This window comes from Aulostomus chinensis, chromosome 9 (genome assembly GCF_037954235.1).
Source record: "Aulostomus chinensis isolate RoL2024-O1b breed Wild chromosome 9, RoL_Achi_v1.0, whole genome shotgun sequence".
Taxonomy (NCBI): Eukaryota; Metazoa; Chordata; class Actinopteri; order Syngnathiformes; family Aulostomidae; genus Aulostomus; species Aulostomus chinensis.
In genome coordinates, this window is record NC_141328.1 from 16462626 (window position 1) to 16474306 (window position 11681).

Consider the following 11681-nt stretch of genomic DNA (forward strand, 5'->3'; position numbering starts at 1 on the left):
GCAAAAAAAAAACAAAAACAAAAAAAAAAGATTATAATGTTATTTAGGACTGCACAATCAATCCAAATTTTATCAAAATTGCAATATGGCTGACTGCAAATTTCACAATCGTTGGAAAGTGTTGTATTTGTTAAAGGCTCCGTGTGTTTAAATGAAATGCAGAATCACCCTGTCTACACATCCTTTACACATCATCATCAACAGACTCCAGAAAACATTTTTATTTAATTTCGTCACAACAACCACATCATTCCCATTTTAAGAGGTTTTTAAGCAAAAATTAGAAAAAATGATGTAAAAATGAACATTCACGCATCTCCACTTTAAATCACTGTCGAGGCCGTTTTATATTTTTTAAGGTAAAACATCTCTTTAATAATGTAGTATCACTCATTGCATACATTTTGCCCGGGACTCCAGTCTGATACAGCTGAGGCTAAGCACTTATTTTGTACGTTATAGTACATTCGTACTCTCCTGGTTCTGATTGCTTTAAACTGTTCCCTGCACTTGAAGAACTGACTTGTAATTTAATAGAAGCATCTTATAAAAATAGATTGTCACTTAAGTCGTTGTGACGGTGTGTAAAACATCAAATGATCTAATTTTAGGGAACTTGCTATCATTTTACCATCTTGCAGTTTAACTAAGCCTTTAGCAGGTGGTGCACCATTACATTTCAGTTTTGACCCTAAAAGGGACAAAGTTTGGGCACCTCATTGTTTTCTTCTTCTGCATCCCATTTATCGGGTTAGATAAAATACCTGTACTTCAGTATAACAGTTTTTTTTCCTCTTATGTTACACAATTGACACACGGGCATCAAATATTGATGTCTTTTTTGATAAGCTGGTATTTAGATACCCGTCTGGTTCTTAATGCGTGTGGTAAAACTTTGCACATTTGCACACAGAAAATGTGTGTGAAACTGGCACAGCAGCGTTGCAAGCAGACATGTAATTCCTGCTTTTGAGTGGTAGTTTACTTTTTAGCTGTACAGATATGATGCAAAAATAAACTGACATGCAATGCATTGATTATTGTAGAATCCCTATATCACAGGCAAAATGTTGCAATTGTATTAAATCATTTCTACCACTCTCATGATGTAGGATGCACTGCGGGGCTGCTTTAGTTCTGGATCTTCTTCTTCTTCTTTCAGTTACTTCCATTAGGGTTCACCAGAGTGGATCATCCGTTTCCATAGTTTCCACCAGCACCCTGCTAGCCAACAGTACTGGTGGCGGTAAATTGACACTTTGATTCTATCAGATGTTTGTGGCAGAATGTCAGGTTCCTTACATCCTCTGAGATGTTCGTGTGTGTGTGTGTGTGTGTGTGTGTGTGTGTGTGTGTGTGTGTGTGTGTGTGTGTGTGTGCACTGTACAGACGCAAGCATTTAAGTGCATCTGGAGCTGGTTCTGTGTATCATTGCTGCAGACTGATGGAGATGAATTCAGCGTGCATGCGGTAGAGAGCGAGAAGAGGTCTCGTACATGTGGAGGAGGCCCTTTCATTGGTTGTTTGATCCATGCAAAGGCGTGTGCAACATTTCCTCGAGCTCAAGTCGACTGCTCCTTTGACGTAACTTTATCGGCTGATATTTGGCTGAGAGATGGTGTGTGAGTGACTTCAAATGGCAGTCAGTTCACATCACCCTGTAAAACCAACTAGTCACGCTAATGTACTGCACCTCTAAAGGCAAAGAGAAGACACAGGATAAATTGGCATGAAAAAAAAAGAAATATTTTCAAAATTGCAATATCAAATGTGTCCAAAGCATGATAATTGAAGTAAATGAGGCATCGGGGTACTGCAGAGACATCGTGCACGAATTGTTTGGTGCGGACCTCAGTCATAATCACATTCTTATTTTAATGTTTTTTTCAGTGAAAATGAAATGCAAAATATACAATTCACAACATAATCACAATTTGTCATGGGAATTTAAGGTATGCACAATCATATCTGTGCGTCATTAGTGTATACACTTTTTTAGTTATGTTTGTAGTATATCAATATGGGGGGGCGGCATGGCTCAGAGGTAGAGTGGCCATCCAACTGAAGGGTCACTGGTTCGATCCTCCCTTCCCCCGGTGACCTCGTCGAAGTATCCTTGAGCAAGACGCTGAACCCCTAGTTGCTCCTGATGGTCCTGCAATGGACTGGCGACCTGTCCAGGGTGAACCCCGCCTCTCACCCAATGTCAGCTGGGATAGGCTCCAGCTAATGGGGAGTGTCTACTCCTCCTCAGTGTTTAAACTTGATATAGACTGATTATAGTTCCGTCTAACTTTATTGGCAATGTAAAGAGATAAGTGTACTGAAAATCATATAACATCTCAACATTTGTTGTTCAAGTGGACTAGTACAAAAAGTAGTCTCAAGGACAAGACATATTATAGTCTGATAAGAAAATGTCTTTGTTGAGGAACGTTGTATTTTTCCAGGAAATGCTAATTACTCTTGTTAGTCAGTGATGCATTCCTTCATCCCTCTTGTCACACCAGAATGCAGAAAGAGCCAACTATGTATATTAAGATAATCGCAAGTGATGACTAATAACTGCAAAAATATCTGACAATGTCAGTTTACAAACTCTCAAGCACAATGTTTAGTATAATGAACATCTTTCCCTCTTATCCAGCTAGAACCCTTCGCTCCCAGGATGCAGGGTTACTTGTGGTTCCTAGAGTTTCTAAAAGTAGAATGGGAGCCAGAGCCTTCAGCTATCAAGCTCCCCTCCTGTGGAACCGTCTCCCAGTTTCAGTCCGGGATGCAGACACCCTCTAAGAGCAGACTTAAGACCTTCCTTTTTGATCAGGCTTATAGTTGGGCTGCTTAGGCCGGCCCTTAGATATGCTGCTGTCGGCTTAGGCTGCTGGGGCATCTCCCATGGTGCACTGGGCTTCTCTCTTTCCCTCTGTCCTTCTATATGTGTTATATATAAATCTTACTCATACGTGTTACTAACTCATCCTCTTCTCCGGAGCCTTTGGGCGCCCTGTATCCCAAAGCCCGGGTGCTGCTGGAGGAGGCTACAGACCTGAAGAGGCTCAAGCTGCCACCTGTAGCACCACCCATCTGTCCGTCAGTCTCTTCCCCTTCTCTCTCTCTTTATCTCTGTCCCTCTCTTTCCTTCTGTATATCTGTCTTCCTCCATTATCTATCTTTGTCTCTGTTACGCTCTCCTGCTCTCTTTCCCTGTCCCCATTTCGTTGTCGCTGTTGCAGGATGTGCTTGCTCATGGAGAATTGTTGGGTGTAAATTTATTGAAGGAGTGTGGTGCTAGACCTGCTCAGTACACCACAAATGCCCTGATTTGAGCGAAATACAAACTAGACCCAGTCTGGTTTGGTGCTTCTGTGACTGGTAGCAGAGCCTGACTAGCTGTAGATCTTTAATAAATAGATGTAATATGATCATTAAAAGGTATTTTAATGTGTCAAACGGTGGGCAATTACTCTACTGAGCTAAGCTAGTTAGCTTTTAGCTTACCTCATTTTTGAACTGAGCATTGCAAACACATCTGGGTACATTCCTATTTCTTCCCATTTTTATTTCTGACCGTGCTCTTTGAATTTTGAGAGGTGAATTTATAGATTTTAAGTTCTTTTTTTGTTTCTTTTCAATAGCTTCCTCCTGCATGTACTGCAAAGCTCAATTTCTGCGCATAATGTATGTTAGCTTCTTGATATGCAGATTTTCTACTTTTCAGTGCAGTCCCCCTTCTCCGCTTCTTTGCTGTATTTTACTGCGACTCGGACTGGTTGATTTTAAATTCTTTAAAATATCAGTATTTCACAATAAAATGCAGTTGTAACACATAAAAAAGTGTGCATATGAAGCAGAAAAGCATCACTGGTTCTATAAGCGTGTGATGGCAAAAATACATGCAGTGTCACTTAAACAACTGATATTATTTATCATTGTTGTTTTTTTTTGTTCATTCTGCAAACATAAAGCAGGTCCATATGTGGCATATGTTTTTTCATCTGACCTGAGGGTGTGTGTGTGTGCGTGCATGCGTGCGTGTGTGTGTGTGCGCGTGCGTGCGTGTGTGTGTGTGAGAGAGAGAGCGATAACTTCCTGCTCCACGTGGTCCCTCATGGCATGTCCTTTATGTTCAAACTTTACTGGGTTCATTTCTATAACCTGCCAGTATAGATTCCTTTTTCATTGATCTCTATGTGTGTGTGTGTGTGTGTGTGTGTGTGTGTGTGTGTGTGTGTGTGCGTGTGCGCACCCGCACCCGCACCCGCCTTTTTGCATTTGTTGGCTTGGGGTGGGGGGGAGTGGGGGGTGGGGTGGGGTGGGGTGGGGTGGGTTGGCGGGGGTACATGATGTTGCATTCGGTGTGACCAGAACTCTGTGTGTTGTATGTGCTGTTGTGTGCGGAGGAGAGAGGCAGGGCGACACGGCATGGTTCAGGCCAGGAATGTGCGATGTGGGTAGGCTGTACAATAGAGCCGGGCTCCCTGAGGGTGGTCAATGGGATGGGTGTCACCCCCCTGCACCCTCCCTGCTGGGTGATGACCACCACACAATGCTACAGCTGTCAGGTCCTCTTAACCACCACTGTAAACACACACACATTATGAGAACAAACACACTTGCGTGCACTGAGACGTACATGAGGCCCACGTGTGCTTAAAAAAAAAAGGGAAAGAGAGAGAGGCATGAACACACACTATGATCATATGTAGATATTTTAGCAACACATACCAGCCTGCAGATCCGTATATATGTGTGTGTGTGTGTGTATTCTAACATAAATATCACAAACATCTGCTAACACACTTGCAGCAGATTCCAGCATATTTACTGTCTTTCTCAACTCATTGACCTCTCACACAGAAAGCATGCCTTTTTGGAGTTTTGCGTGTGTGTGTGTGTGTGTGTGTGTGTGTGTGTGTGTGTGTGTGTGTGTGTGTTAGTGTGCGTGCGTATGTGTGTGTGCGCACGCGTGTGCGTGCATGCGTGCGCGCGTGCGTGCATGGGCGTGCATTCTGACACATATACACATGTGTTTACAGCACTTGTATGCACTCCGGGTTCATGTGACCAACTCTGGGAGCCTGGCTGACATGGTGACCAGTGTTGTGTCCGCTCAACCTTGGACTCTGCTGGTGTGTTAGCTTTCAAGGGTCACAGAGGTCACTAAGGGTAAATAAGGGAACACATCGATGACACGGAGAGAGAGAGTTCAGCAGGTTTCTCCAAAACACACAACTGTTGTTTGGATAAATAACTTGTAAAAGCTTTAGTTGATTTCTCCATTCGAACTCAAGAGTTTAGGCTGTTGTTGTCTAAAATGCAGTAACTGCAAGAGGCTGCTGCTTAGTGCTGCCTCCAGGTAGCCTGAACTGTTGGCGTAAACACCGCCCACCCCCCCATCTTCTCCCCACCTCTTCACAACCCCCTTCCACCCTGGGAGTTGTGAGTATTTCTGTGTTTTCCTGAAGACTGCAGGGACCTTATCCAGCTTCATAACAAGTACATACATGCACACACACGCGTGCATTCACACACTCACACATAAAAACATAAGGTTGTCTTTGTGGACCATGCTGTCGTCTGAAGACGTCATAAGGAGCGATGAGGCTCGATAATTAGGTTCCTTCCTCACATACAGTTACACAAATAATGTATGTGATTGAGAATCATCATTCACAATCATCATCTTTGCAGTTCCTGTCATGACAGTCAGACTTGTCATTCAGCACCCCCTAGTGAAATCAATGGAAACTGATCTTTGAACTGTTCAAGTGACTTGATCGCTCAAGCCAAGCTGGTTGAATTGAGGGTCAGAGGGGCATCATTTTATCACCGTGTTGATGTTTGTGTCAATGCATGTAGTTAGGTGAAAGTTTTGAAACGGAACAATACTGGTCTCTGGTCTCTTACCTTTATGTTTGTCTTGTTTGCAGGATGATAAAAATGCAGAGCAGTATGTCCCACTCACCGCCAACCATAGCTGTTGGGACCGGGTGAGGTGGACAGTGACGGAGAGAGAGGAGGAAGAGTAGGATTTAACTTAAAGGTAAAAGGAATTTATCAACTAGGAAAATAGAATTTATTCAATAGAAATAAAATTGTGACAAAGTTTCAAATCATACACCTTGTGTCTTCACAGATTTTTGCTCACCTCAATGTTTGCGCTACATCGTTTTCTTCCTGCGAGCTGCCTTCTTCTTTGACCGCCACCCCTGCAACTTCCCACGTTGAGCCTGCACGGCAGGGGAGCCACAAGTGGATTTTCATGGCAGCGGCACTCTAGGGCTGCCATGGCAGCTGCTGCCGCTGATGCCTCACACCGTATTACCGCACTGACACCGGAGGAAGAGGGACGACGGACTGCCGTCAAGCTGTTTGGGAGCGCTGCCCCGCTGCCACGGACAGAGAGAGAGAGAGAGCGAGAGAGGGGGAAAGAGAGAGAGAGGGAGAGGGAAGAAGAGGGAGCAGAAGAGGTAGGGAGAGTTAGAGGGAACGAGTGTTTGGCGTGCGGGGCCCTGTTCGCCTCACAGGAGAAGCTGCGGCTCCACGCCTTGACTCATACAGGGGAGAAACCCTTCCACTGCTCGCAGCCACACTGTCCCAAGGCCTTCAGCTCCAAATACAAACTCTTCAGGTATTCCCTGAGTCACATGACTCACCTTACTTCCTCTCAACAACTCTCGTGAAAGACTCCCTTGATATGCATCCTAATTTATCAGGACATCATGGGCGTTTGAGGGGCGGCATAGCCTAACATAGCTTCACAAAAAAAACAACTTTTGGTCAGCTAATAAAGTTGTTCATTAAAAAGAAACACCGGTAGTGCACACGCCAAGTGTGTCATCCATGGGATGAATAGTTGTTAAGATAATTGAGGAACAGTCACACATTTGATACTCAAACTTCTCACAACAGGAATTGTTAGCCAACCCTATTGACTACTCATTCTAATTCTTTCTCTGTCTTTGTCTTCCAAATGGCGCATTTACAATACCACATTTAAGCTGCCACTCCAACCTAAAAATACTACAGCTGGTTTTTAGTTTCAATATTCCATCCTTCGTTCTATGAGGGGCGAAGTCTCAGCTAACGAAAATGCAAACTTTATAGATTATATTATTCATGTTTTCCCTGATTTCATTCACTGATATACTGGAATATTTGATTCATAATACAGATTATATACATGAACACATTAATACAAACACACGTATTAAACGAACGTGCTCAGTCTGTACATATCAAGCTGGCTGTGTCTGCTGTCTACGATGGAACCTTTCATTAAACAATTTACAAAGCAGGCAGAATCCTTAACTACTGATGGTGTTTGTGCAGCCCCATCTAATGCCAATGCCTTGACCTGCATGTGAAATTCTACACGGAAACCTGGCTTCGCACAATCTTAAAATGGATCCGAGTTACCTCTATAGACCATTTCTATTTCAAGTATTTTTGTCACTGTGCTTCTTCTTGAGAAAAGACGTTCAGTTTTTCCACCTCTGCATGACAGTTTCTTTTGAAAGGTGTCATTTACTGCAATGAACACAGATAATCGTGTCCTAAAACCAGGAAGTGAGGCAGCATCGCTGGACTTTTGGTTCCCTCTCTGAACCAAACGTGCAAGTCTCATAAACTTGTGTTGGCCTAGAGTTTTTACAAAGTCAGATGTTTAAGCTTTTAGTGGAGGTAACTCATGATGATGCTAACCTCTGCATTGTCCGACAAAAATACATCATCCCTGCCATTCCTTTTTTGTCACCTTTCAGATGATCATTTTAGTAGTGTTGACTTCAGCTCTACTATTTGGTTCAATCTCGTCAGCAGCTACAAATGTAGGAGCTGAAGAAATGGTGAATCAGGTTGACGTTGCTTTGTTTCTGCAAAATGCACAATAGACAGTTTGCTAACTTGTTTCTTAGAATTTTTAAGGGGGATAAAATGACTTTTTTTTTCATAAAGCTTGGTAGCCCAAGCAGCAAATTCAATGCCCAAGTACAATAATGAATTTCAGTCCACTGGGGTCCTCCTGATCTGGTAGCTTGATGGTTAGCGGTTATCTTATCAGGGGTGAATTAAGGCAAAAATCAAGTTGCCACTCCCAACACAATCTCCCACGTATCCCCCATACGTCACGAGTACTGCTTCAACTTACTGTAGTTCATTGGTGTATTTTGGGGGGGTTAAATGGATTGTGCCGGTTGTTAACGAGCTATGCCAATGTTGCTATGTGGGTTTCCCTGAAGCTGCATGAATAAATGATCTCTTAGGTGTATTTGAATCAATCTCTGACTCATGAACATCGTAGAATGTTTGGCATCTGATGACTCACAGGAAATGGTTCTGAAACTCATTGTGGCTATAAACCACTGTGACTCATTTCTATATTTATGGATACAAGGATTCCTGATTCACTTTAGCCTGCTACATACTGACGGAGTAACACACGGCACTCTTTTGATCTTCTTGTCTCATGTGGTCCTTCGCAGGCATATGGCCACACACTCTCCACAGAAGACCCACCAGTGCTCGTTCTGTGAGAAAATGTTCCACCGCAAAGACCATCTGAAGAACCACCTGCAGACACATGACCCAAACAAGGAGGCCTTCAAGTGTGAGGAGTGCGGGAAGCACTACAACACCAAGCTGGGATATAAACGCCATGTGGCCATGCACTCTGCCACAGCAGGAGATCTCACCTGTAAAGTGTGCATGCAGAGCTATGAGAGCACACCAGTTCTCCTGGAGCACCTCAAGAGCCACTCTGGGAAGTCCTCAGGCGGAGCTAAGGAGAAAAAACACCCATGTGACCACTGTGATCGCCGTTTCTATACACGGAAGGATGTGAGGCGGCACATGGTGGTCCACACAGGCCGTAAAGACTTCCTGTGCCAGTACTGTGCCCAGCGCTTTGGCAGGAAGGACCACCTAACTCGCCATGTGAAGAAGAGCCACTCACAGGAGCTGCTGAAGATCAAGACGGAGCCTCCGGATATGTTGGGTCTGTTAGCTTCTGGGTCACCTCCTTGCTCTGTGAAGGAGGAGCTCAGTCCCATGATGTGTGGCATGGGTCCCAACAAAGACCCCATGATGGGCAAACCGTTCCCCAGTGGGGCCCCTTTTCCAATGGGCATGTACAACCCCCACCATCTTCAGGCCATGTCTAATTCTGGGGTGGGTCATCCACACCCGTCCCTGATGCCCAGTTCCCTGTCTGCAGCTATGGGCATGGGTTGTCACATGGAAACCCCTGGATCTCTGCACCCACACTCCCACCACCACCACCATCATCATCACCATCACCACCATCACCACTCTCCTCCCCTCCCCCAACACCACCAGCCTCCAGCTCCCCAGCAGCAGCACCAGCCCCAGCCTGCCCCAAAATACCAGCTGGGATCTACCTCATACCTGCTGGACAAGCCCTTGAAAGTGGAGATGGAGAGCTTCCTCATGGATCTGCAGAGTGGTTTGCCAGGCCCTGTTCCCTCTGCAGAGCCCCAAGCTGCTGCTTCGCCCCCCAAGGACGGACTGGAGCCCACCTCTGGCCTGGCAGATGAGCTTTGTGGGGACCCCCTCCTGTCCAAGAGCCCTGCAGTGATCGCTGAGTCTCTGTGTGCTGCTAACATGGACTTTTCCCACTTGCTGGGGTTCCTCCCCCTTAACCTTCCTCCCTACAGTGCCCCCATGAGCACAGGAGGCCTGGTGATGGGCTACACCTCATCTGCGACCTCCTCCTCTTCCTCCTCTTCCTCTTCCTCTCTGCACGCTGCTGAGCCCCACGCTGCAGCAGTCGCCGCGGCAGCAGCTGCTGTTGCCACGGCACCTCTTACCTCTTTGCAACCGCAACCTCAGGAGCAGCAGAGCTCCAGCGGGGGTCTTGGCCTCGGACCCCTGCACCCCCTCCCACCAGTGTTCAGCTCCAGCCTTAGTACCACCACGTTGCCTCGTTTCCACCAGGCCTTCCAGTGAAAACCAGCCCCCCTGGCCCAGTTCCGGCCCAGCCTTCACTCAGCATCAACATGTTGTGCTGTGGTTCTTGACAGGGCCCATCAAAAAGTTGGAAGATTAGAATAAATAAATACAAAAAAGAACACTTAGACGCCTTAAATGAAAGCGCACAAAAGCTTTTATTGAGCCTTAAAAGGAAGTTAAACCCCTTTGAGCAAAAAATGAAAGGGTGATAAAGAAGTTGAAGCAGCTTTTATTTGGGCTTTTATCCTTATTCTATAGTCATAATGATGTATTTACCCTTTCTCTTTTTAATTTCCATTTACTTCCCATTTATTCCCCTTTATTCCCCTTTTCATCCCCTATTTAGTAGTATAGAGGGCAGGATCAGTAGGCCAAAAGGCGTGGTACTGCATACTTACTAAAGTAATAATATAAAAAAAAATCAAAGATAAATTTTAGTGAGGATTATCTGTCTTGTTGTGACCCAGAAAAAATATAGTTTGAAGTGGATCTTTTGTTTTACTTAAGTTTTTCTTTTCCAAATGTAAGAAAATGCTAGGATGTGTCTGTGGGAAGAGAGAGATCAGTGAAGGAATGAAGAGACGTCAAGTCCGTGATTGAACCTCAACTCGAAAATCCTCTCCTAGATAGCAAGACTAGAGCCACAAATGACCCCTACCTCTGAAAAATAAGTGCTCTTTTGCTCAAATAAGAACATGAAAAAATAGGGCAAAAAAAGAGAGATGAATGACCCTGTTTTATTTCTTGTTAACTGTTGCTGATGAACTCCTAGAGTCAGGTCATTTTGAATGAAACTAGCTCAGTAAATGTAAAACAGGCTCTTATCATGATTCGGCGCATTTTGCTGCGCTACATAAAAACATGGCCAAACATTTTAAAATAAAATTAAAAATAAAAGTTGAAAGGGTCGGTTAAAAATGATGCAACATCATGCTGGCCTTTTCAAACTTTTCCTCAAGAGAAGCACTTTTTTTTTTTCTTTTTTTCTTTTGTTGTTAGCAAAAGGCACTTGACCGTTAGGAATCTGCTCTGGAAACCTTGAGTTTTCTTGAGGTTTTTCACTTCCTGACACAGAGACTCTCAATACCCACAATCCACTTTGTTTTGAGGACTCTCCTTCCTTCAGCTGTCTTCCCCTCTAACAGTTATCTTTAACACGTTCCCATCATAATTATCTATATTGCTGTTTCTTTGCTGCCCAACAACAAACATATCTACATATCTAGGATATATATATATATATATATATATATATATATATATATATATATATATATATATATAAAATGGACTGAAACACAAACACATTTTTAGGCAGTCTTTTAAAAAAGATGCATCATCATGGTAATGATGAACCCTGACATATGTGAATGGCAAAACAAAAGAATTACAGTGGCGGAGGAGGAGAAAAAAAATGTGTTAAAGAATGTTATTGCAGTGTACGAAATATCTCAAAAATGAATATTATAATTGCTTTTTATCTCAGTAAAGGTGTATTTTAGGTAGACGTATTAAAACTAAGTGATGATGTTTTTTTTTTTTTTTGATGTCTGGCAGGTTTACATTTGTGTGTATCTTGCATTTTTGATCAAACAATGGATGAAGTATTAGCTTTTTTTTCCCCTTAAGCTTTCTGTCATATCCGATCTTTACATGTACTTGAGTTAGTATAGTGGAATCAGAACTGTGGATGGGAAATATTTATAGAAGGC

The 11681-nt window shown here is 43.7% G+C and overlaps 1 protein-coding gene across 1 annotated transcript in view; it reads left to right on the plus strand.

Moving 5' to 3' along the window:
• Positions 1-11190, plus strand: part of plagl2 (pleiomorphic adenoma gene-like 2) — a 46238-nt gene extending 35048 nt beyond the window's left edge. Inside the window, exons 2-4 of the mRNA XM_086212696.1 lie at positions 5931-6043; positions 6137-6631; positions 8484-11190. Of these exons, the coding sequence (XP_086068822.1) occupies positions 6288-6631; positions 8484-9966 (1827 nt within the window). The 5' untranslated portion in view covers positions 5931-6043; positions 6137-6287 and the 3' untranslated portion in view covers positions 9967-11190. The remainder of the gene's footprint in view (positions 1-5930; positions 6044-6136; positions 6632-8483) is intronic.
• Positions 11191-11681: the final 491 nt, after the last annotated feature.